This window comes from Bidens hawaiensis, unplaced genomic scaffold, assembly GCF_021521415.1.
Source record: "Bidens hawaiensis isolate Kalapana, Puna unplaced genomic scaffold, B.hawaiensis_p1.1 tig00011466_1, whole genome shotgun sequence".
NCBI lineage: Eukaryota > Viridiplantae > Streptophyta > Magnoliopsida > Asterales > Asteraceae > Bidens > Bidens hawaiensis.
The window spans coordinates 276,781-300,427 of record NW_027491894.1 but is presented as its reverse complement, the minus strand read 5'-3'; the positions used below and the strand labels follow the sequence as shown (position 1 = coordinate 300,427).

The following is a 23,647-nucleotide window of genomic DNA, read 5'->3' as shown; positions in this document are numbered from 1 at the left end:
TCGTTTATTTTGGTTCATTTCGATTTTTCTTAGTTCACTCAAAAACTTTATATATCTACATTTTAAAATTCATTGGGTTCATGTAAAGCTGAGGTAGGTCCGCCCCTACCAAACTTATTTACTGGAAAGTAAAAAAAAATAAAATTTTTAGACTAAAAAAACAAAGACTTACGCAAAGCATAGACCCGAAATCAGTACTTATACTTAAACTCTAATTTTGTTACTCCGTATATCACATCACATGCATGAAAAAAAAATAGTAAAGTAAGTAATATACTTGATCTTAATTATACTTATACTTAATAAATTTTGTTATAGGGGCATTCTGGTCACCACAATTGAATTACAAAAAAACAAATTAAAAGGTCTTCTTGCACTCCGTCCAACAATGTTTGTGCTCTTCCTGTTGTACTTCTCAAGACTTGTCTTCTTCACTCCTCAAAACACATCAAGATCATATTTTTATAAACAATTAACAAATACCCTCATGTGATTTACCCCAAAATGATCCAAATTTTAGGCTTTCTTTCTTGAAACATAATATAAAAATAATAAGTTTGAAGAAGAAAAATGGGGTGTTGTTATTCAAGAGTAGAGAAAGAAGAACTGGTTTCAAGATGCAAAGCAAGAAAAAGATACATGAAACAGCTTGTCAAAGCAAGACATGCTTTCTCAGCTTCACATTGCATGTACTTGCGGTGTTTAAGAACCACCGGCGCCGCACTCCTCCAGTTCGCCACCGCTGAAACCACCACCATCAACCACCACCCTCAACACCACATGCCACCCACTCTACCTTCACCACCACAACCACCAATGAGCCCCACTTCAGAAACATGGACAACAACAACCACCACCAACACCCCACTTCCGCCACCACCGCCGCCGTCCACGTGGGATTTCTGGGACCCATTCATGCCGTCATCAACAAGATCAGGAACAGTGGATGAAGAAGAATGGGAAGAGTGGTCGACCACCGTTGCATCGGAGATAGCTGTCACCACCACTGCTGGAGCGGCGAGTGTGGCGGCGCCGCCGTCTGCCGTTAGTGGGTTTTCTAAGATCTCGGCGTCTACGGGCACGACGAGTGAAATGGCGGTGGTGGTGTCGACTAAAAACAAAGAGTTGGTGGAGATTATTAAAGAGTTGGATGAGTATTTTCTTCAGGCGGCGGATTCCGGTGGGAAACTCTCAGCCTTGTTGGAAGTTCCGGCCTGTACCTTGCCTGCCCAAGGTAAATTAGGGGTCTGCCCGCTTCGGTTTGGGTCGGTTTTTGGCTATAACTAAACCGAAAAAAGAAACTTCGGTTTTTGGACTTTTGAAAAATCGTTTTCGAGCTCCCAGCTAGAAAATTTAAAGCTGAAAAAGAAAAATTGTTCCTGAATATTGAATTTGGGTTTAAATTATTTTGTTGATTAACTAAATATTATAACTTAGGCTAAAATATTTGAGTTACATATTTATTAATTTATTAAATTATTGTAGATTGATTGCTTAAAAAAGTCTATAAACTCGGTACGGTTATGGTTTTGAGGATATCATTACATGCAAAATTAAAATCGAACCATAAGTTCGGTTTTTACAATAACATAATATCAAATCGTTGGTTTTTGTTTCGGTTTGGTTTTTTCGGTTTCAGATCGGTTTCCCCTGGTAAATAATTAAATAAAGCATTTTCATAAATTAAATACATAATTTAAGTTAAATTTTAGTTTTAACTAATTTAGCTAGCATATTTCCAAGATACCGATGTGATGTTATGATGTTAATCATGTTGTGAGTATGCATCACGTGCACACTTCTGTTCTTTTGTCTACAAAGATTTACAAAATTGAATATTATTTTGCTTGTTTTGATTTACAATAATCTTGAATGTGAAAAATATTGGGGTAGATTTGAAAAGTCAGTGTCTTTAAATTTTGAGTTTATGCTTATATTATATGTTATGTGTTTGTTATAGGTAAAGTTAATGGGTATGGGAAGAATTTGAGCCCGTTGTTCGGCTCATGGAGCTCAACCCCGAAATTGAATGTGTTTGGTTGCAATGACATGGGCGGGGTTGGTGGCCGTCTTAGTGGCGGCAGCCATTGTTCTACAGTGGAGAGATTGTATGCATGGGAGAAGAAGTTGTACCAAGAAGTTAAGGTAACATTATTGTAACATTTGTAACCAATTGAGTTTTAGTTTAATGTGCATGTTTTGAAGTATGCTTTATATGTGCTTTTTGTTGGGATCATAGAATATGGAGAGTTCAAAATTGGAGCATGCAAAGAGGGTGGAACAATTGAGAAAAATGGAACTTAAGAGGGCTGATTATATGAAGACCGAGAAAGCAAAGAAAGAGGTTGAGAAACTGGAGTCGAGAATGATGGTTTCTTCGCAAGCGATCGAGTCAACATCGGATGAAATAGTCAAACTCCGAGAGGAAGAGCTTTACCCGCAACTCGTGGAGCTTGTTAAAGGGTTAGTCTTCTTATTCTTAACTTTGTTGTGGATATGGATTGATCATACTGAACCATGAACCAAACCTTCGAGAGAAATTAAATCAATTGTTAGATATAACACACCTAGGATAAATGGATAATGATATGATGTATATTTTCATGATTTTCTGTTTTTTCCGTATGATTTTTTTCAAAGCAATATCTTGCACCATATGATCAAAAACAAAGGACTAGTGATTCTATGTCAGCTGATATGCTGATGCAAGTTGTACTAAATATCACAGTAACTGATTTTGTACCATTATTGTCTTGCAGATTAATGGTCATGTGGAGGAACTTATATGAAAGCCACCAAGTCCAAATGCACATAGTCCAGCAACTCAAGTACCTCCAACCCTCCCCGTCAACGGACCCCACATCCGAACTCCACCGCCAAGCGGTTCTCCAGCTTGAGCTCGAGGTCCAACAATGGCACCAAACCTTCTGCAACCTTGTAAAAAGTCAACGAGACTACGTCCAATCTTTGACCGGTTGGCTCCGCCTCAGCCTCTTCCAGTTCGGGAAAACCGCGTTATCAAATACCAAACAAAACTCCCCTATCTACACCCTTTGTGAAGAATGGAATCTCGTGGTTGATAACGCCCCTGACAAAGTAGCATCCGAGGGCATCAAAGCGTTACTAACCGCGGTTCACGCGATAGTGGTCCAACAAGCCGATGAGCAGAAGCAGAAGAAAAAGGCAGAATCGTCATTTAAAGTGCTCGAGAAAAAAATGACGGTCCTCCGGGCTCTCGAACGTAAATTTGGCCCGTTTTCTGGTCCTTCAGACGGGAAGGACCAGGTTGGGGACAAACGGGCCAAGGTGGAGTTGTTGAGGGCGAAGACCGAGGAAGAGAGGGGCAAATATGAGAAAACAATTAAGGTAACGAGAGCCATGACTTTGAGTAACCTACAAATTGGGTTGCCACATGTTTTTCAAGCCGTGACGGGTTTTGCCAACGTGTGGACCCACGGGTTCGAGTCGGTTTACAACCGGGCCAAGCGGCCGGATGAGGGGAATGATGTAAAGAGGCTAATGCTTTAGAGGGAAGTGTTTGGCATATGTGTTGAGTTTGTTATGGAACTGAACATGTGTGTAACAAAAAGTATGTGTGTTTGATTCCTGTTTTGATCTTATTGTTTTTAAGACATGTTGGCAGCATGATAAAAAGCCAAAGGAATCTCAAGAAATTCACCACTTGAAGACAACCAAAAGCTGTATGATAATGAATTTTTTTCAAGTAAAATTAACATTAGTTATTAATTAATTTAAAAGAAAGCTGTCAAAGTGATCAATTTTTTTAGTAGCTAATCATGTCATAGCAATTCCTTAAATGTATTGCATATAGGCATGTCAATTTTAACCATAACATGAAACTTAGCCCGAGACATGAATATAGCAAACCCAATCTGTATTATTTCAAGAAGGGTACCGAATACTTCTTTAGAGGTTTTGAGTAATCCCGAGTTACCTGAAAAACATGTTTAGTCAAATGTGACCTAATCTTGTATTAAATGCTTGATAGTCGATGAAGAACCTGATGGAAATTTAGTGCATATTATATTTATACTTGGATATGAGTAGAGCCTTAATGGGCGTCTCTCTCACTTGGGCCTGCCAGGGTTATTGATAGCTAGACTGGGCCTGCCCTTCTTATGTGTTGCGCTTTTTGGGAGGGAACCGTCACAATCGCCCTTAAAAAAATACTCACTCCGTCCCATTATAAGTGTCATAGTTTGACTTTTCAAGTCTTTCTTTTGCAAATTTGACCGTAAATATTTTTGTCCGTGTCATATAATACTTGGTGAAAATTATATCAATGTAAAATACATTTAAAACTCAATCCATTCATATATTTTACATCAAGTATTATATAACACAAACAAAAATATTGTCGGTCAAAGTTAAACAAGAAAGACTTGAAAAATCAAACTAGGATACTTATAATGGGACGGAGGGAGTACTCAATTGTCGTTTCTAGTGTTTCATGTTATATCTAACAAATAAAACACTAAATTCATTTGGTTCTCTATAGATACACTATTGGTTAAAAAAATGCAATAAAAAAGTTAAATTTAATAATATACATAATAAAATATCTTATGGATTTATAAGATATACATAATAATAATACATAAAACGTTATAATTCATAAATATCTAAAAACCTCATTTAATACAACATTTAAAGTTATATTTGTATCTTTGTTGGTAATTCTGTAAATGGTAATAGTATTAGTTGGCATCAGAACTAGCTACTCTAGTTAAATGTGATTTTGTTTTAATAGTACATGTAGATTGGAAATGGAGGAAGAAACGAAGGATGTGCGTGAAGATTGAAGACGTTTTTGTTTTACTTTTTTTAGTTATTATTTGGACTCTTTGGTTTCTTTTGTTTAAGAATAGGGTGTTTGAACTATGTTGGTTTATTTGTTTTATTTCATGAAGTGAAGATCTTTGCTTTAACTTTAGCAACTTATTTATTATTTTTTGTTTTAGTTTTCTAGACCAAATACTCGAAACCCGATTAACTAAATCTGATAAAACCTGAACGCAAAGAACTCGGGAAAGATTAGGCTCTGGTTTCGATTCTAAAATTAAACTTTTTAAACCCTAGGAATCCAACCCGGGAAAGCCAAATGTACAACCTGAATAACACCCTTTATTGCATGCTATGGGTTTATCATTTATGTTAACGTTCAATGTGAAATGTGGTGGTAGAATAAGATGAATATAAATGATTTGTTTATATATTAGTTAAAAACAAAGTTATGTTAAAATGAGTCGTCCTGCAAGGGTGTGAGAGCCATGAGCTGATGTGGCCTTTTTCTATCAAATGATAATGAAATAAAAAACAAAAACTATTATAGCATATTGTAATAAATTAAATACTTTATTATTAAAAAGTCGAGTTGTGTCTTTTATAGCTTTTCTCATGTTCTTGAGTTAAAAGGAGCGATCCTGCAAGGAATTCTTTTAATGTAGCAGTAGCTAAAGAAAAATGTATTTGTGTTTGGACCATGAAAAAGTTAAGAAAATTATCAACTAATGTTTTAGTGAATAAATTGTTTTTAAATTATTAATACCATTATAATCGTAAATGAGAGTTGTTATTTTTTGAATAGATTATTCAATTAAAAAAATTGAAAATACAAACATTTGATGTAAACTGAATCATTCAGTTGATTAATTCGTTGATGTCCATTTTCTATGCAAATCAAGATAATGACATGATGGACCCAATTATAAAAAGTCTATAAAAACATCGTTAAAGACATGATGTCCAATAGTGTTTTATTAATGATAAAAATCAATAAATATGTAATATAGACGCCAGTCATCAGTCATCACGACATAAATAAAAAAAATATGTTAAGTTTACGCGTCTCTTCTTTGAAAACGAAATAAATATTAGCTATATTTAAGATTTGAAACGTAAATGAAGTAACTGAAAACTATATATTAATGTATATTTTTATCATGATAACTCACTACAAGAGAACTCTTAAGCAAAAAAATAAATAAATAAATAAAAAATTGAAGCTAAAATTTGAAAATGAACTTTATTTGAAGAACTCTAAATTGTGGCTGGGTAGGCTTTGTGATTGTTTCGTGTATGTTATATGTTACACGTAACCTCAAGAAATCTTAACAAATAACAACAAGAGAGATCATTTCCCGTCTTATGCTCCAACTATCAAGGTGACATGGCATGTGGTCTTCCACACATGACGAGTATTGCTATTTGCTACATGGTTGTTTTTAGTTAGTTAGTTAGTTAGTTAGCTAGCTTGTGACTATAGGTCGTCAATTAAAACATGTCGCTCTTCTATTAGGATAATCCAAGTACTTTTAGTGGTTACAAAATTCGAACCACCATTATATTTCCCAAACCATATCGGTCATACTGACCCAACATCATGTGTTTCAAAAAACACTTATATTTACTTGGTCATAACAAACGCAAATCATGTTTTCAGCACCAAATCACCGGCAGTTGTGAAAGCAAACCCCTTTGGGTGTTACCCCTCATATGGATTCATATTTGTCATAGTGGATTGATACAAGTATTTTTGTCTATAATAACATCAATCAATCAATCAATCAATCATGCCCAGTAAAATCCCACCGACAGCAAAGCTATAAGTAGGGTTTGGGGAGGGTGGGATGTAGGCACACCGTACCTCTATCCAAAGGAATAAAGAGGTGGCTTCCAGAGAGACCCTCGGCTCTAAGTACATGTGTATGAAGCAAAATAAAGGAAATCAAAGTTTAACAGTTATATAAAAACTACTACTAATTATAATAATATTAATAATAAGATCACAGTTTAACAGCTATATAAAAGCTAATAATAATTATAATAATAATAATATATGTAAGGGAAATACCATTATGGTATGTGACATAAATAAGTTAAGTCTAAGCCCTAAGGTATTCAATTCTCTCTAAAAATCCTTAACTTTAATTCTACTTCTCCACGAATTCCTATCCTCAACCATGTCCTCGGAGAGGTTTAGGTCTATCAAATCATGCCTAATCCTCTCATCCCAAGTCAATTTCGGTCGTCCTCTACCCCTCCTCCCCTCTATAGTAATGTTTTCTACGAATCTAACAGGATTCGTCGTCTGTCTTCTCTTTACATGTCCAAACCATCTCAATCTCCACTCTCTTATCTTGTCTGCTATGTTCGCCACCCCTAATCTCTCGCGAAACACAACGTTTCTTATTCGGTCTAGCCTTGTGTGCCCACACATCCAACGTAGCATTCTCATTTCTGCTACCTCCATCTTCCGCACTTGTGCCTTCTTGATGGCCCAACAATCTGTTCCATATAGCATTGCAGGTCTAACTGCCACCCTAGAGAATTTTCCCTTTAGTTTAGTCGGGAAACTCTTGTCGCACAATATACCTGTGGCTGCTTTCCATCTACACCATCCTACCTGAACTCGGTGGGTCACATCACTGCCGAATTCCCCATCGCTTTGTACAAATGATCCTAAATACTTGAACTTCGTTACCTGCGGGACCACCTGCCCTTCAATTGTGATCTGTGCGTCTTCATTGTCGTTTATCCCACCAAAATCACAGTGGAGGTACTCCGTCTTAGATCGGCTAATCTTTAAACCTTTTGTCTCTAAGGTTGTTCGCCACTCCTCAAGCCTCATGTTTAGATCTTGTTTTTTCTCAGCAAGTAACACAATATCGTCTGCGAACATCATGCACCACGGGAGAGTCCCCTGAATCGACTTTGACAACTCATCCAAGACTACTGCAAAAAGAAACGGGCTCAACGCTGACCCCTGGTGAAGACCTACCTCTACAGGAAAGAAATCAGTATCCCCCAATGGCGCACGGACACTTGTTTCACTCCTGGTATACATATCCATAATTATCTCTATGTATTTCCTGGGCACTCTTCTACCCTCCAAGCACTCCCAGAGCACCTGTCGTGGCACACTGTCGTAGGCCTTTTCTAGGTCAATAAACACCATATGTAGATCACGCTTCTTCTCCCTATACTTTTCCATTAATCTTCTTATAAGGTGTATTGCCTCTGTAGTGGAACGCCCCGGCATGAAGCCAAATTGGTTGACCGTAACCTGAGTTTCTCGTCTAAGTCTAACCTCAATCACTCTTTCCCATAGCTTCATAGTATGACTTAGTAGTTTGATTCCTCGGTAGTTACCACAACATTGGGCGTCTCCTTTGTTCTTATAGATAGGAACTACAACGCTGCTCCTCCACTGGTCTGGCATCTTACCTGATTTGAGAATACTATTGAACAGAGTAGTTAACCACATGACTCATTCCTTCCCAGACACTTCCACACCTCGATGGGTATGTTGTCTGGGCCAACCGCCTTAAACCTTCCCATCCTCCTAAGTGCATCCTTCACCTCTTCTCGTGTGATCCGTCGGCAGTAGCAGTTATTCGATTGTTGTCGTTGAAAGTTTGTGTTGTCATGTTCTTCTTGGTAAGCTCTCCCATTGTTAAAAAGATTGTGGAAGTAGGTTTGCCATCTTAGCTTGATGTCCTGCTCCTTGACCAGTACATGCCCATCTGTATCCTTTATGAACTTCACCGGTCCTAGATCTTGCCTTCTACGCTCCCTGGCTTTGGCAATCTTAAACATAGCATGTTCCCCCTCTTTTGTTTCTAGACTTTCATACATCCGTTTAAAGGCCGCCTTCTTTGCTTCCGCCACTGCCTTCTTCGCCTCTATCTTGGCCGTTTTGTAGTTGTCCCTCAATTCCACTCGCTCCTCCTCATTCGTGCACCTCATTAGCTCCCTAAAACATCCTTGTTTGTCCCTTATCTTGTCTTGCACTGCGTCATTCCACCACCAAGACTCCTTATGCCCACTTGTCTTTCCTGTTGTGACCCCGAGAGTCTCCTTTGCTACTTGGATGATCTTTGTCTCCATAGCTTCCCATATATGAGTTGAGTCCCCATTTAGTCGAGCCCGCGTATGCAGTATGAGTTTATCCTTAAACAGTAGGAGATTTTCGTCATTCAAATTTCCCCATCGAATTCTCGGTGTACCTTTCTTCTCTCGAACAGTCAGCTTATTTCTGAAGGCTATATCTGTCACTAGTAGTCGATGTTGAGTCACAACTGCCTCCCCAAGTATGACTTTGCAGTCCTTCCACCAACGTCGGTCTCCTTGCCTCATCAAAAGGTAGTCAATTTGTGTGTCGCGTCCGCCACTGCTAAAAGTGATTAAATGAGAATCTTGTTTCCTAAAATAAGAATTTATAATATCTAGGTCATGTGCCACCGCAAACTCTAGAAGATCTGCTAAAAGTTAATTTTTATTATTAATAATAATAATAATAATAAAAATTAACAAGTTTTTTTGGTAGATGTAAGAACAATGACGTAGGTTGAGATTTTGTTAAAATACGAAGCAAGTTTTGTTAAAAAGGAATGATGTTGATGTCTTTCCAACCCCCACTCTCACACACCATAATTTCATGCACCCAAGTTGCTTAACATACACACTAAATTAATTAACATAATTAGTTTCATCATTTGATTAATATAGGCCTATTTGAAAACCTAATCGATCGAGTTATTGAACATATGGTAATTTAATTCGAATCATTCGTATTACGGTGATGGAAAATATAGTTCTTATTAAGGGTAACAGTTTTTATTTTCGATTAAGTTGAGCTCTACTAAAACGGGATTTAGGAGCTCATTATCGATATCATCTTATGATATTAAGTTTTTCAATCTTTTAAATATAACTATAAATTGATCTACGTGAAAATTAAATTTTAGAAGACCCATATATATAAGATAATCAGGCCAAACACCTGATAGAAGATCAAATATGTTATGAAAAATGTCTTAAGTAACTTATATTTGTGAAACCTTCAATATTTAACTAGAACATTTTGGTCACATAATTTCACATGTAAAAGACAACTCCCATATGATCATATGCAATGATATAGGAAACATGTGAGTTAAGTACAAGACAAACAAATCAAGTGGTTTGGGTTAATTATTTTATTTCTCAATTATATATTTTAAAAACATATTGTATGGTATTTATTATTTAAAGAGATTATATTTCTATTTTCAAATATAATTATGTGATATTAAAAAACTATGTTGTTTTTTTATAGAAAGTGTTTTACTCCCACACCCTAAAAAAGGTATTTATAAGTAAAGAGGCAGACGAAAGACTAAAGAAAACCCAAAACTTTATTATTTATAATAATATCTGCTTGTGTTGAAGAAAGAATATGAGTGCATGTGCATCAAGATTCATAAAGTGTGTGACTGTTGGTGATGGTGCTGTTGGAAAGACATGCTTGTTGATTTCTTATACCAGCAACACCTTCCCAACCGTAACAATTCTATTTCACAGCTTTTTACTTTCATATATTTCGATCTGTTTAGTAATTTTCATTCATTTTAGCTAAACTCTTTGTTCATTGTGGTTTTAACAGGATTATGTACCAACGGTATTTGATAATTTCAGTGCCAATGTGGTTGTCAATGGCAGCACGGTTAATCTAGGCTTATGGGACACTGCCGGTAACATTTTCAAAAGATATAATAATTAACTTCATAATAACAACTCTTTGATTTATGCCTTGATCACGTGCTCTATGAAACAGGACAGGAGGATTATAACAGATTAAGACCGTTGAGTTATCGCGGGGCCGATGTTTTCATTTTGGCATTCTCTCTAATTAGCAAGGCCAGCTATGAAAACATTTCCAAGAAGGTTTTTATATGTGTAATTCCTGACTTAACGATGTCGGTTTATTTATCTATTTTGCTATTTATGTTTTAGTGGATTCCAGAGTTGAAGCATTATGCCCCTGATGTCCCGATCGTTCTTGTTGGGACGAAACTCGGTCAGTTATTATTTCACAATCATTTTTGTTAACCATAAAAATCTTCACTCCTATAATAAAAATTTGTAGTTTGTATCATAAAACATGAATCATGAAGCTAAAACTCTAAAATTGTTTCTGTATTGTATGTACTCTAATGAGATATTGCTTCAACTTTCAATCGTTTGTAGATCTTCGGGACGATAGTCAATTCTTTATAGATCACCCAGGCGCAACTCCCATTACTACTGCTCAGGTGTTTAACTCATTAAGTCGACCCGTTTTGCTGTCGGTTTTTTAATGTAGAACACTAAATGTGGTGACTTTTTACAGGGAGAAGAATTAAAGAAGACAATTGAAGCTCCTGAGTATATTGAATGCAGTTCAAAAACACAGTTGGTGAGTCGGGCTTGTTTATATTTTATTTATTTTTCTGTTACAAGATTTGTTATGTTGAATAAACATTTTCTTTTATTTTGAAGAATGTGAAGCAAGTTTTCGATGCTGCGATTAAAGTTGTTCTGCAGCCTCCAAAGGGAAAGAAGAAGAAGAAAGGAGGAAAGGGTCAGAAGGCGTGCTCGATAGTGTGATCGAAAAACAATAACGAAACGAGCTGTAATTCACCTTCGTATGTTTGTTGATTGATTTGTATTTTGATGTTTTTAATTACTTGAAGATAGTGATGTACTAGTCCTGTAAGTTGGCCAAAGTTTTTTTTCAATGAAAAGTGATGCTGGCTCAAATTATCTCAACAGAATTGTATATTTTAGTTTATATTAAATATTATAGTTCATTAAAGAAAAACTACAATATATTTTTAATGAAAAATCAAGAAAAAGAACTTTCTCAATACACTTTTAAATAGCAAAAAGGAAATTGCATTACTTATCAAAATTGTTTTAAAGTTCAATAACTTAAAAAAAGTTTGTTAAATAATAATTCTTAAAACAGGTCTCATATTCACAACCATCACTTTGTGAAGTTTGTTAAATAAAAATTCTGAATTGTATATTTTGTTATGAAGTCAAAATGTCCAACAAATGATTTTCTTTCTTTCCAAACAGGTGGGAAGGTAATGAATATGATACTTGTCCCATGAATTTAATTATACTTGTGAGCCACACAAGCTCCACATCACTATCTTCTTGTTTATCTCATTAATAAACTGCTCTTTCATGTGAAATTTTATTTTCTGAGACATTGATATAAGTCCACTGGTCTACTGCTACTTCTCAACAGAAGGGCCAGATCGTTATTTACTATCGGATTGTCTACCGTAGCTGTAGCTTTCTCACCCCCTTTGAAAGCACACTAGTGCTCGACTAACAATAAAAGGAAGCATGCAACCTTATTATTACCAATAATAATAAAAGTAGCCTTTAACCCAGGGCACTAGGCTCTTCACTCTTGTTTTAAGTTGAGGACCTTCTTTGCAAATGTTTGCATAAGTGAAAGCATTACATGATGGAATGATGAGATTGCATTGTTGCAGTGATGCAGAGGTTATGTGGTCTATTGCGACATTGTATATTTGTATGTGGTAACTGGTATTTGAACAAATTAGATGATCAATTCCAATATGTATATGCTTTTCAAATCTGATCATCAATTCTACACTAGGTTTGACTAGTTGAACAGGTTAGACTATCATTTGAGCAATCTAACCAGAGATGGTGAGAATAAATTACATTACAGTTTTTAAAAGTTAACCAATTAACATATTGTCTTTAAATAAATCTTTTGTATTTTTTTAGCAACCTTGAGTCCTTAACACCTCACTCGCATATCATTCTTCAACTTTGGGATTAAAATGCACCAAAGCACAAGCTTCTAAAACCAAGTTGAGGACTACACATTGTTTTTTGTCTAATGTTGATATATCATGATGTAGATATAAAACTGAACTCTCTTTCAAACATGTTTTTATTCAATTTTATATTAATTTTTATGCAAGCTTAGTGAGAGATCCGAACTTTTTACTCTTTAAATGCTTTTGCTTAAAAAAGTAAACAATTACATGTATAATAGCAGCATGTGACACTGGTGTTTTACTTACATATGGATCCGCCCTTGTGCACAGCAAGAAAATTACAACAAATTGCAGAACATAGAAAAATTCAAAGAAACTTGAAAACCACCAAACTATAGTATTACTTGCCATAAACAAAAAATAAAAGAAACAAACAAACCAACTCCTAAATGAAATTGTTCTAATAATATTTACAAACCATAACATTCAACATATTATATCATTATCAACCATAGTATTCTACCACTCATCAAGATGATGACTACCTCCATTAGATTTTTCAAAATTGCACCATCATACTCTACCTACGCACTAATAGCAGCAACCTAAAAAACATGAAACTAGAGAGAGAAAGACAGGTTTACCACTATACATAACAAAGACTGCAACAAAGCCTAAAGAAGCTTATTCTGAGCAACAGCTTGACAAAGCTCAAGCTCTTCATCATAGAACAACACACGGTTGGAACCAAAAGATTTGCATATCGGTTTCGGTATTAAAGATGGAACAATGTAGCTAGGAAGAAATGCCGATTCTTGAAACAAAACTGCTGCAATTTGTCGCATTTCTGTTAACTTTATGCGAGAGGGAGGACGGGGCCCGTGCCTAGGTGCTTTTGGAGTTATGGGTAGTTTAAAACCTTTGTTTTTATCATCTCCCTTGCTATAAAAGATAGAAGACCACACCACCATTAAACTATTTGATAATTAAACAAAATAATAATTTTCCAAAAAAGAAACAGAATATTCATGAGATGTTAAGTGTTAACCTCACAAAAGACAACTGTTCACAAGGCTGTGTTGATGTGCACAATATTTCTTGTCGAGACCGATCTGGTGTAGTGTAGTTGAAATAAAACTGGCGAGCTATCACGGTCTGAGGAATGAATATGCAAACCATTTTTAAAACTATTGCTTTTATGTAACAGTTAGACATGGTGATATGTATAAAATAACTCACAGCTTTTCTAACTTGTTCAGAGACATGGAATACTGCTTTCAGTTGGTCATGATGCAAGTGGCAAAGTACCTTTACCTGAATCAATAATAAATTACAGGTATTAAAATATAGGTTATGCTAAATTGGAATGTATGATCGGTATTAAATAGATATGAAAAATGGATTACCAGCAACTCCATTGGGAGAGATTCAAGCCTGGAGTCATAATCAGATCCATCCGGTTCAGGAAACGGGTCACGAGGTGTCTTAGGTGTTCTTTGTAAATTATTCTCCTTGTGCACATCAAGTGGTCCAGTCACATGACTGTATCTGAACTTTTCAGGTGATAATAATATAGGGCTGTCATATACACATTCATTCTGAAATAGAGTATTCTCTGTATCCATAGCATCAATCTTCTTATTCCCAATATCTGCAGATAACTTTGATGCAGACGCCTTGCTGTTGCGAAGCTGAGCAAGAGCCCCTGGCTTCAAATACCTGTTGGAAGCGTGCACACGCCTCTTTTGCTTTGAAGTCTTGGACATTTTCTCTTTAGGTGACACTTTTCCCATTTTACTCGCTTGTTATATGCTTGCTTCCGCTACTGCTGCTCAAATCAAAACAAATATCAATCAGATCCGGTGAAATCACATCAGATATCAACCAAATATACGATATTTAATTTTATTCCTACAATAACCCCAAAATTAGGTAAATAACTAACTTTACACAGAATTACCAAATGCAGATTGAAAAATCTGATTTTACAGGTTGGAAATCGAAGCTTAAAGCAGACAAAATACATCTGTATACAACTACTTCACGCAGAACAGTACATGATACAGTTAATGTCCGTTATTCTTTTCAATAAGCTGAATAACAGTCATTAACGGAAACACAGAGGGACCGCAGCCTACGATCTATAAACATGAACTTATTTCTACTGAAACTTAAGAGTTTAATCACATCCAGGTATCAATTAAAAAAATATATATATAACTAACTCTCAACAAGCTAAATAGCAGTCATTAACGGAAGCACAGACTACGATCTATAAACATGAACTAATAATTAACTGGTAATAGTTAGAGTTAAATCACATCAGATATCAACTGAATATATATTATTTAACACAATAATCAGCAAATTCAGATACCGATCGATAAACATGAAGTTAATTTCAACAATTACCGTCAGAGGTCACGGTTAGCCTTCATCCTCTCACTCAGTATCAGTTCACCTGCAAAAATTAACAAAAGCTTAATTAAATCCTAAATTAAAGCACGTGCGATGCAGAAATCAAGTAATAGATTCATTTCAAAGCAATGAATTGAATCCAATACGAACCTGTAAAGAGTGTGTGAGTGTGAGAAAATTGGGGGAAACGAAGGTTTTAAATCAGCAATTTGAAATGATTCCGGTTGCCGCCAAATTCATCTATGTTTTATGGAAATAATAATAAAAATGGGAAACCGAAGCTGACGTGGATCAATATGATTGGTGAGGAATCCAAAGCTCTTTATTCTGCCCGGTGGGGCCTATCTTCACCGCCGTTAATTGCGGTTTATTTTTGTTAAAATATTTATTAGAGTCAGTTACACCAATCTTTTATTGTTTTAAAATATACCCTAATTAATTAAAACCATTTATTACTCATATCATCCATTCCATACTTTTAATAATAATTTACTAAATTGTTATTTAGGTATTTATTTACTCATTTATTTTTAATATTCAAACTAAACTATGTATTTGATAACTTGAAACCAAATCTTTTGAAAAGCAAAATATCAATATCACTCAGATTATATTTAACGATAGATATTCAACAAAGTTTTAAAATGTTGATTTATGTAAGCTAGATGTGGAGTTTAGCTAGTTTCAAGTAACACCCACAATAGGTTAGAAATTAGTTATATCTATGTAATCAGCAAAATTATTTTACCATAACAATAAGATATCTTAAGACTTTGGGAATATCTCACAAAATAAATATCTTGTTTTTAATTAGGTTACTCATGCAATTTTTATCCAAATCGAGCATCGTCAAATTTTTTGTGTGTCTAAAAAGCAACGGAGGAGAACATATGAGAGTTGGGATTTTCAATACGTGTAGTTAAAATTAAAATTTTCAAAAAACATTAATTATATTAAAAATAAAAAATAAAATCTATGTTACCAAAATAGATACAAAGATTTCCTCATTGAAACAAAAACAAAGCATGATAAATAAACACTTAAAAACCTAAAATTTAATAAAAAATGAAAATTGAATGAATTTATTGAAACACTTTTTAAAATTGAGTGACCAAATTAAAACTTAATTACTTTTCTACAAAATTAACTGAAGACTTATGACATAAGCATTAGAGAAACCTTTTTTACCATGTTGATCAATACCTTTCTATCTTCCAAACCTATGTCTAGATGACAATTTTCTTGTTATTTTCATCAAAATTCCTTATTTTTCATTCTTATTCAACCACTTTTAATGGTGTTAGTAAACAAACGGTTTCAAAACTTCCTTGGCTTTAAATGCATGTTTGGGTCATGTTGACCATACAAAGAAAGAACTTATTCATGTATATTTTAAAGTTGGTTGTAACTTTTCAATTAAACGAATAAGATTTTAAGGCCAATACGTCGTGGTGTTTAGTTTTCATGTATCGTAGCTATCGAATTAGCCTCGCATATATTAACACCAACCATGATTACGTTCTCAAATTATAACGAACTTCTCTCGTTTAAACTACATGCCAAATGATGAGGTGTTACACAAACGATAAATGATTATTCAAGTAACCTAATGATGATTAGGAATGAAGTGTCCAGTTTGATACATGACTAGAGACTATTTTTATTTTATTGAGAAATGGTTCACTTAATTAATTGCTTTCTGGATTTCTGAGGCAAATCAATCCCTACGAAAATGTTTATTATTATATGTATATCCACATATATATAATTTATAATAAAGTAGTTGATTAAAATAGTTTATTATCTTGAGATGGGGGTTTATAGTTTTTTACAAATGTCAAAATGGAGTTCAGAGCAAGTGACATTTTGGTGCCGGGTACACATGACACTTGGCACTTGGCAGTAGTCGGTGGTCTCTAAAACTATGTTATTAAGGATTAATATATGAAACTTATTCTGTTGTTTTGTTTGTCGGTTCATTTCCGTCTCATGTATTTGTGCTACTTAAATTACTCTTGATATTACTTTTTAAACACATGGAGTTTAAAGAAACTTGAAAACAAATTAAATAACCAATGTAAATATCTAATAAACATATAGGAGCGTTCATGTGGCATATAGCTCGATAAAACTAGCTTGAAATCGGCTAGAACAAAAATCGATTGGAGACGACCTAGAATGGGAATAAAGATGTAGAAAGAACAGCCAGTCTGTAAAATGTAAATACAGGGGATGCGCACAGGTCTCTTTTGGGCCAAACCATAACCCAAGTGTCGATTAACCATACAATGATAACTAATCGGTTTCGGAGTTTTGTATGTTGGATTGGTTTTTTGGTTATGTCCCGTTTATCGAACTTTTCTTTAAACAAAAAAAAATGCCAGTCCCCAAAATAGCGCATTCCATTCAACCAAAACACCACAAAAGAGCAACTTGAAACAAAATCAAACAAATTCAGGCATAACAAATGCAAAAGACCTCAGCCACACCTGCATCAAATATGTCTCATGCATGCAAGAGTGAAGATAAAAAGTATTGTATCATATTCAAATGGAACTTAATAATAGCACACAATAAATCATCCATATGATTTGATCACAAGTCCAAATCACCTCAGAGCAGCAAGTATCATACTGGGGAAGTAAATCACAAAATTCTCCCCCAATAACATCAACCCAAAACATAAACCAAGAACCACAAAGGACAGACAGATAGTTTTAAAACATTGGTCCAAAAAAGAAGCAAATCCTTAAATCCAAACAAACCCATACTTACTCATGTCATAATAATCCTATCCTTTTGGTGTTTCTTCCATTCATTATTAAAGTCTTTCTTTTTTTGTTTTTTTTTTTAAGTTTTTTTTTTGGTCCGTCCATGTGCCTCTGAAATCATCATACTTGATATCCATTCTTCTCAAAAAACGAGTTTTTGAGATTAAAGACTCCGCTTTAAGCTTCAAGCTGCCGATGCATGGTCAAAACCAGCCTGTTGACCAGTCACACCAACGGTCCCCTCACCTTCAGAACTCGACCTGCTAAACTGAGTCTCAACTTGCCCGTGCAATGTAAGACTCTGAACCTGAGACACCAACCCTTCATGATTGGCCTGTGGGCTTGATGGATTCAAGTATTGACCAGGTGCAGGCATTATCCATTTCATCCAATCATTTTGCCTACGTATCTTATCACCCTACAAAGTAAAGCATGTTAACAAAGTATGACTATTCTTTTATAACAAAGTGAGGACTTCGCATAACATCTAATAGTGCAAGTTATCAGCAAAAGTTTGATAAAGCGAGATGGTGAAAATAACTCGTACCTGCACTTCTACAACAGCTGAACTTCGCATAACATCTAATATTAGCTGAACATTATCCGTCAACAAGGAAACCTATAGCAGGGCAAAACATCATTTCTTTCATAAGTACATAATAGAAAAACCAAGAGAAGGTGAGGTGATGGCACAGCCTGCAGTGATATCCAACAAGATAGTACGAAGGCAGTTTAACAACTGACTAGAGCCTAGAAGTCAACATAAAGATGCAATGTGATCCCATAACTTGGAAAATTCAAAACTTACATGCATAAAAGATCAGACTGTTATCAAATCAAGAATACATGTATATCTAACGGTGTATTTACTTGAACTGTAGAATTAAAGGTACGTGGTAACACCAAAATATCACAATCATAGTGGAATATATAACTTGAGATGGTGACTGTTTGCATTCTATATTAGCAAAAAAAAAAAAAAAAAAAAAAACCTTACACCACAATGAACTATTTTTACAGAAAATACAGAGACAAAACATAGATGTTATTTTATCAAAGGTTCTCAAAAACTTCACTTTTCAATCATCAAGTAGCATTGTTTTTTTATGTATCAATTAATTCATAGACACTAGAATGTAACATGGCTTATATTAACAGGTACATTGGAATGCTTCATGCGTCATTATTTCAAAACCATATTCAGTGATTTAAAAGTCTATTTAACTAATTGCTACTAATGAGTGTGTAGAACAGTCTACTTTGATTATGCCATTATGAGTGCATCCCATGTCTGTAAAACCACTACTTTTATCCTGAATCCATTGATACAATTTGATTACTGTCTGTCTACAGTCTATGTGTAAGCTCATTATTAACCAAGACTGTGGACATAGACGGACAGTAATCAAATTGCATGGGTGTATTCAGAAAAAAGGATATAGTGTTACAGGTATGATGATGTGTTCGTAATCAAAGTAGTATGTTCTATACGCTCATTAGTAGCCACTAGTTAAATTAAATGGACATTTAAAACACTGAATATGGTTGGAAACTAATGTTGCCTGAAGCATTCTAACATATTAGTTAAGATAAACCATGTTACATTTTATTATCTGTGAATTATAAATGACATGACTTGTGATAGAAAAGTGAAGTTTTTGAGAACCTTCGATAAAATCACATTTATGGAAGACAAATAAGCTCTAATAGAAGTAATAGCTAATATTAAGAGTCAAGACAATTCTAGAATTATTTCATGTTCTGTTCAAACACCAAGCTAGATCAAGAGTCGCAAATATATGGCTCAATAAAAAAACGCAAAAAAAAGGGCACTAAAATAGAAGAAAGCATTAACATGAATCAACTAACAGAATTATTATTTCAACTCACTTTTTTGAAGCCAGCTATTAAGCTAGCAGAAACCCAGCCTTGTTCATCCATGTTTCGCCTCAAGTATGTATCTTTAACCAGGTTCTCATTACTGCAATGACACCATCATAAATGACAAGTTTCTAATAATATAAAAAACCACCATCTGTTATCCATTTAAAAAAGATGCACCTGAAATAGTAATCAATTTGGCTCACTATGTTCGCATTCAACAAAGGATCATGACCAAAATACACTGGAGATAACGGTGCACCAAAAGGCATGGGTGGAGGAGGTGGACCAAAATAAACTAAAGAAGATGTCACATCTGCAGAAGGATGCAAACATCATGCAAGCAACACACACGGTTAATAACATAATATCATTACCTATAAAATAATTAAAAACACCTCACCAGGGTACAACATATTGTTGCCAAAAGGTTGCATTGGCACATGCATTTGTGGTGGAATAAGTGAAGCAGATGTATGTACAGCGGGTCGTATATAACCACCACCCCTGGGAAAACCTCTTTGAGACTGCAAATGTGTATCACGGTTATTAAAACTTCTACTGCGTTGATTCCATTCTTGATTCCCACGATCATGATCTCTGTTATTGAAGCTTCTACTATTTCCTCTTTTATATCCACCCCTTTGATTATTATGCTGCTGCTGCTGCGGATGATGATCATTACCACCATGAGACTGCGCTCCTTTTTGTGAGTCACGATGATCGTTTCCAGCTTTCCCAGTTACGTTAACATTATGTGGCGGCTCCACTACCAAATCCTGAGTCGTTGGAGGCTGAGACACCGCTCCCTTGGCTGATACATTTGGGCTAGAATTCCCACCACCACGCTTAAAAGACTTGTGCTTTGAAGGTGCCACATGATTTGGAGTTGAAGTAGGATTCACATTAGCAGCAGCCGCCTGTTTATTCGATGGAGATGAAGTTCCTGTAACCTAGAAGAAGCGACAATTTCACGTAATATTCATAGCTCAAAACATGATATAATTTCATAATAATAGCAATAATAATAATAATAATACCTGTAATGCAGGTGACAATGAAGCATCTGCAAGGGAGTCGGAGGACTTAAGGGTGGGTTTAGTGGACTCTCCGAGGGCAGGCCAGGCGGCACCCATAACCGGATTAAAAGGAGCAGCATCCACACCTCCTCCTCCTCCTCCTCCATTAGAAGGCGTATTCCACACTGGCTTCTTAGAGACGTCATCAGTACCGGAATCATCAGGAGAGCTGACATTCTCCTCCGTAACGGCCGGAGTAGGTACAACCTCCGAGTCACGGACAGTCCGATTCCAAGGAGAGTTAGGGGCATCGTCAGCGGATTGAAGATTAGTGGCAGCCATAGGATGGGTTTTATTGGAATTGAATTAGGGTTCTAGGTCGACAAGTTGATCGATGAAACCCTAACTAAGAGGGATCAACAATAATTATATTAATAAGAGGGAGGTACGTACTAGGGTTCCAAAGATTACTGGTCGGATCGATTCAGTGAATGATGATGATCCGATCGTACAACACAACACAGCACAGCACAGCACGGAGGCTGATGTTGTTTCTATAAATTACACAAATTAGTCTCTCTCTTGGAAACTGGACTCTATGTCATATGACGCTTTTGCCCTTTGCTTCTATTCTATGCTTTCAAAACAAAACATCCCTTCTTTCTTTTCCTTGTATCGTTACTTGTGATACTTGCTTACATCTATCGACAAACCTACCTATTCAAGTCATCAAATAAACCATATACTTACCCAAGAGATGTGAAAGAATTCTAAGGGAAAACGTAACACGCATCACCTTAAACAGATAGATCCAAAACTATGTGCAAGAAAAGGTAGGATCATTGGAAACGTTAGAACCGTCAGTGGGCTAGTGCACCACAGCCGACATGCATAGGAGACAACAGTACCAAAAAGTGGGTCTTACAAAAAACAACATCCACGATCTCCATTGTGGCGGCTACAGAGGTGGCAACCCAGTATTTCCCCGACACGTGGTCCAACGTGACCTCTCAACCTTTGTACACCTCCGACTATATATAGAATGATCCCCTTAACAATAACATCTCTCGAACCTCATACTCTCAATACATACACTCTTTTTGCTTATCCACATTTTGCACGGAAAGACCTTGATGAAGCCGATGACTCTTTGCTAAGTTGAGAGCATCTCTCTCTTCTACTCATAATCACAGACTCATTTTTTGTATCCTTATATTTGCATATCCAAATTTTTATTCCATCTGATTCAAGGCTTGGTGCATCAACCTTGTGGAAATACCCACTCAAACTCGGTTTGAACTCGTGTTTCTTTAGTTTCAAACACCACAAATCAAATTAATAATATTGGACTCGGGTTTTTGGGGTGATTAAGATCTAGGGGTGCAGTAAAGTGAGCAAGGTAATTTTGGGGGTGGGAGGTTAAGATGATCATAAAAGGGGACAAATCAGTCAATTTTTCATTATTTGATTCTATGTTGATAAAGTATACACCTAACTTCTACCAAGAATATCAGTATATCACAATATTATTTCCAGTATACCACAATATTATTTCTAATCTATGGTGAACTTATCATCGTCGAATCTAGAGTATTAGGTAAGGTTTTCAAATTATTTGAGAGAACTGTAGATTAAATTTTGATTTGCAGCCTACAAGATGTATTCCGTTCAGGATTCAAAATCATCTAAGTTATTAAGTGATATATTTCATATCTTTACTAGCTAGACATGCGTGTTTAACCATTAAATTGATTTTTCGAGTGCTTCAACGCTTAGATCTCTAACATCGACTAAAGTGCTTGATGTTTACAATAGTCATGGATTGACCATTGATAGACCAAGTGTGATCGATGTAACATTCACGTTAGTTCAATTTAATACCCTCAGTGTGACTTGCATTTAAAAATATTTCTTGAGCTTTGTATATGGTTAATATGGCACAACGGAAAAAAAAATTTCTTTCATACTAATTGTGTTTGTGGCAGACTCATGTAGTTCATTTAGTTAATTAGTTTATATACACGTTGCATGAATGTATACATTTAGAATTCATTCATTTAACAAACATGATCTTTTATTTAAAAACATACACTATAATATTAATAATAACAACGTTACATGTGAAGAAACACGAATCCACCCCTCAAGGTCTAACACGTTAGTTCGAGGGTAATGGTTAAGTATTCCACACGATGGGTTATAAAACCTTCTTGGCGCAGACAAGTATAACCTGCAAAACAGAACACCGTGAGCTCGTTACGAGGAATGGGGGGGGGGGATTCTCTCGTAACCACCCTCCGGCGTGAGAATCAGTACTTGATAGTACGAAGTATAATTTGATAGTGATAGTAGGAGAAAGTATATGCTTTACCATTTGGAGGTTTACTGGTATTTATAGCCGGAGGAGAGATAGTGTGACCAACCACCTTGTCAAGTTTTCCACCAATAATATTCTCCATTCATGCGGTCGTGGTGGTTGGTGGAAGTTGGTGGGAATCATGGCCTTTTGACAAGGACGTGATTGTACTCTTTGTACCGTCCTTTATGTGTTGTCCAATCCCCATTGGTTTGGTGTTTATCCCTATGCGGGTTACCATCTTTTTGTCCCATGCTGGTGGGACCCTCGTATTACCATTCCCGAGGTGTTAGGAAAAGTTATACTGGACTCTACTCTTCTCGCCATGCACTACGCTCTGCGTTAGTGGCTTCCTGGCGCTTAGTGTTCCGCCAAGCGTATGCAATTGGTGTCATACTTTGTCAAATGGTGGGTTTCATACCCTACATCTACAAGTCCCCTAATCCATAGTCGCCATTTTTTCAAGAAGTGGGGGCTGTGGACTTATCATGGGCTTTTGGTTATGTGTGCTACATGTTTTTCCCTGATTTTCCTCGTTAGTTTTGGTTTATTTTCGTGGATAATTCCACATGTTGGGCGGGTGACTTCCATAATTTTAACCGCAGTTTGGCG

The 23,647-nt window shown here is 35.8% G+C and overlaps 3 protein-coding genes across 4 annotated transcripts; 1 reads left to right on the top strand and 2 right to left on the bottom strand.

Annotated features, from left to right (window-relative positions):
* The first annotated feature begins 570 nt into the window (after positions 1-570).
* On the top strand, positions 571-11,538 carry LOC143538048 (rac-like GTP-binding protein RHO1). Of its 2 annotated transcripts, XM_077031689.1 has the most exons (10): positions 571-1,234; positions 1,961-2,145; positions 2,240-2,463; positions 2,760-3,507; positions 10,448-10,535; positions 10,619-10,728; positions 10,798-10,861; positions 11,032-11,096; positions 11,174-11,239; positions 11,323-11,538. In XM_077031689.1, exons 1-10 carry the CDS (start codon positions 571-573, stop codon positions 11,428-11,430), a joined length of 2,322 nt encoding a protein of 773 aa, XP_076887804.1. In that variant the 3' UTR covers positions 11,431-11,538. The 2 variants fall into 2 exon arrangements, with proteins under 2 accessions (XP_076887804.1, XP_076887802.1); XM_077031687.1 differs by lacking the exons at positions 571-1,234; positions 1,961-2,145; positions 2,240-2,463; positions 2,760-3,507 and adding an exon at positions 10,236-10,345 and having other exon boundaries at positions 11,323-11,459.
* A 1,375-nt stretch (positions 11,539-12,913) lies between these two features.
* Positions 12,914-14,704, bottom strand: LOC143538018 (F-box protein At4g35930-like). Its single transcript, XM_077031660.1, has 3 exons — positions 13,997-14,704; positions 13,639-13,904; positions 12,914-13,532 (listed from the first exon to the last, which is right to left on the bottom strand). Exons 1-3 carry the CDS (start codon positions 14,381-14,383, stop codon positions 13,265-13,267), a joined length of 921 nt encoding a protein of 306 aa, XP_076887775.1. The 5' UTR covers positions 14,384-14,704; the 3' UTR covers positions 12,914-13,264.
* Positions 14,705-17,407: 2,703 nt separating this feature from the next.
* On the bottom strand, positions 17,408-21,229 carry LOC143538047 (la-related protein 1C-like). Its single transcript, XM_077031686.1, has 6 exons — positions 20,701-21,229; positions 20,064-20,613; positions 19,841-19,976; positions 19,670-19,760; positions 18,327-18,398; positions 17,408-18,197 (listed from the first exon to the last, which is right to left on the bottom strand). Exons 1-6 carry the CDS (start codon positions 21,019-21,021, stop codon positions 17,964-17,966), a joined length of 1,404 nt encoding a protein of 467 aa, XP_076887801.1. The 5' UTR covers positions 21,022-21,229; the 3' UTR covers positions 17,408-17,963.
* Between the last annotated feature and the right edge of the window lie 2,418 nt (positions 21,230-23,647).

What these genes read in the sequence shown, in the direction of transcription:
- LOC143538018 (XM_077031660.1), bottom strand. Translation starts at nt 14,383, where the DNA reads ATGGGAAAAGTGTCACCTAAAGAGAAAATGTCCAAGACTTCAAAGCAA. An exon ending in CTCTCCCAATGGAGTTGCTG is followed by an intron (nt 13,905 to 13,996) that starts GTAATCCATTTT and finishes TTATTGATTCAG; the next exon opens with GTAAAGGTACTTTGCCACTT. An exon ending in GAACAGTTGTCTTTTGTGAG is followed by an intron (nt 13,533 to 13,638) that starts GTTAACACTTAA and finishes TATCTTTTATAG; the next exon opens with CAAGGGAGATGATAAAAACA.
- LOC143538048 (XM_077031689.1), top strand. Translation starts at nt 571, where the DNA reads ATGGGGTGTTGTTATTCAAGAGTAGAGAAAGAAGAACTGGTTTCAAGA. An exon ending in GGCCGGATGAGGGGAATGAT is followed by an intron (nt 3,508 to 10,447) that starts GTAAAGAGGCTA and finishes TGGTTTTAACAG; the next exon opens with GATTATGTACCAACGGTATT. An exon ending in ATGAAAACATTTCCAAGAAG is followed by an intron (nt 10,729 to 10,797) that starts GTTTTTATATGT and finishes TTTATGTTTTAG; the next exon opens with TGGATTCCAGAGTTGAAGCA.
- LOC143538047 (XM_077031686.1), bottom strand. Translation starts at nt 21,021, where the DNA reads ATGGCTGCCACTAATCTTCAATCCGCTGACGATGCCCCTAACTCTCCT. An exon ending in CATTGTCACCTGCATTACAG is followed by an intron (nt 20,614 to 20,700) that starts GTATTATTATTA and finishes CGCTTCTTCTAG; the next exon opens with GTTACAGGAACTTCATCTCC. An exon ending in TAATAGCTGGCTTCAAAAAA is followed by an intron (nt 18,399 to 19,669) that starts GTGAGTTGAAAT and finishes GCCCTGCTATAG; the next exon opens with GTTTCCTTGTTGACGGATAA.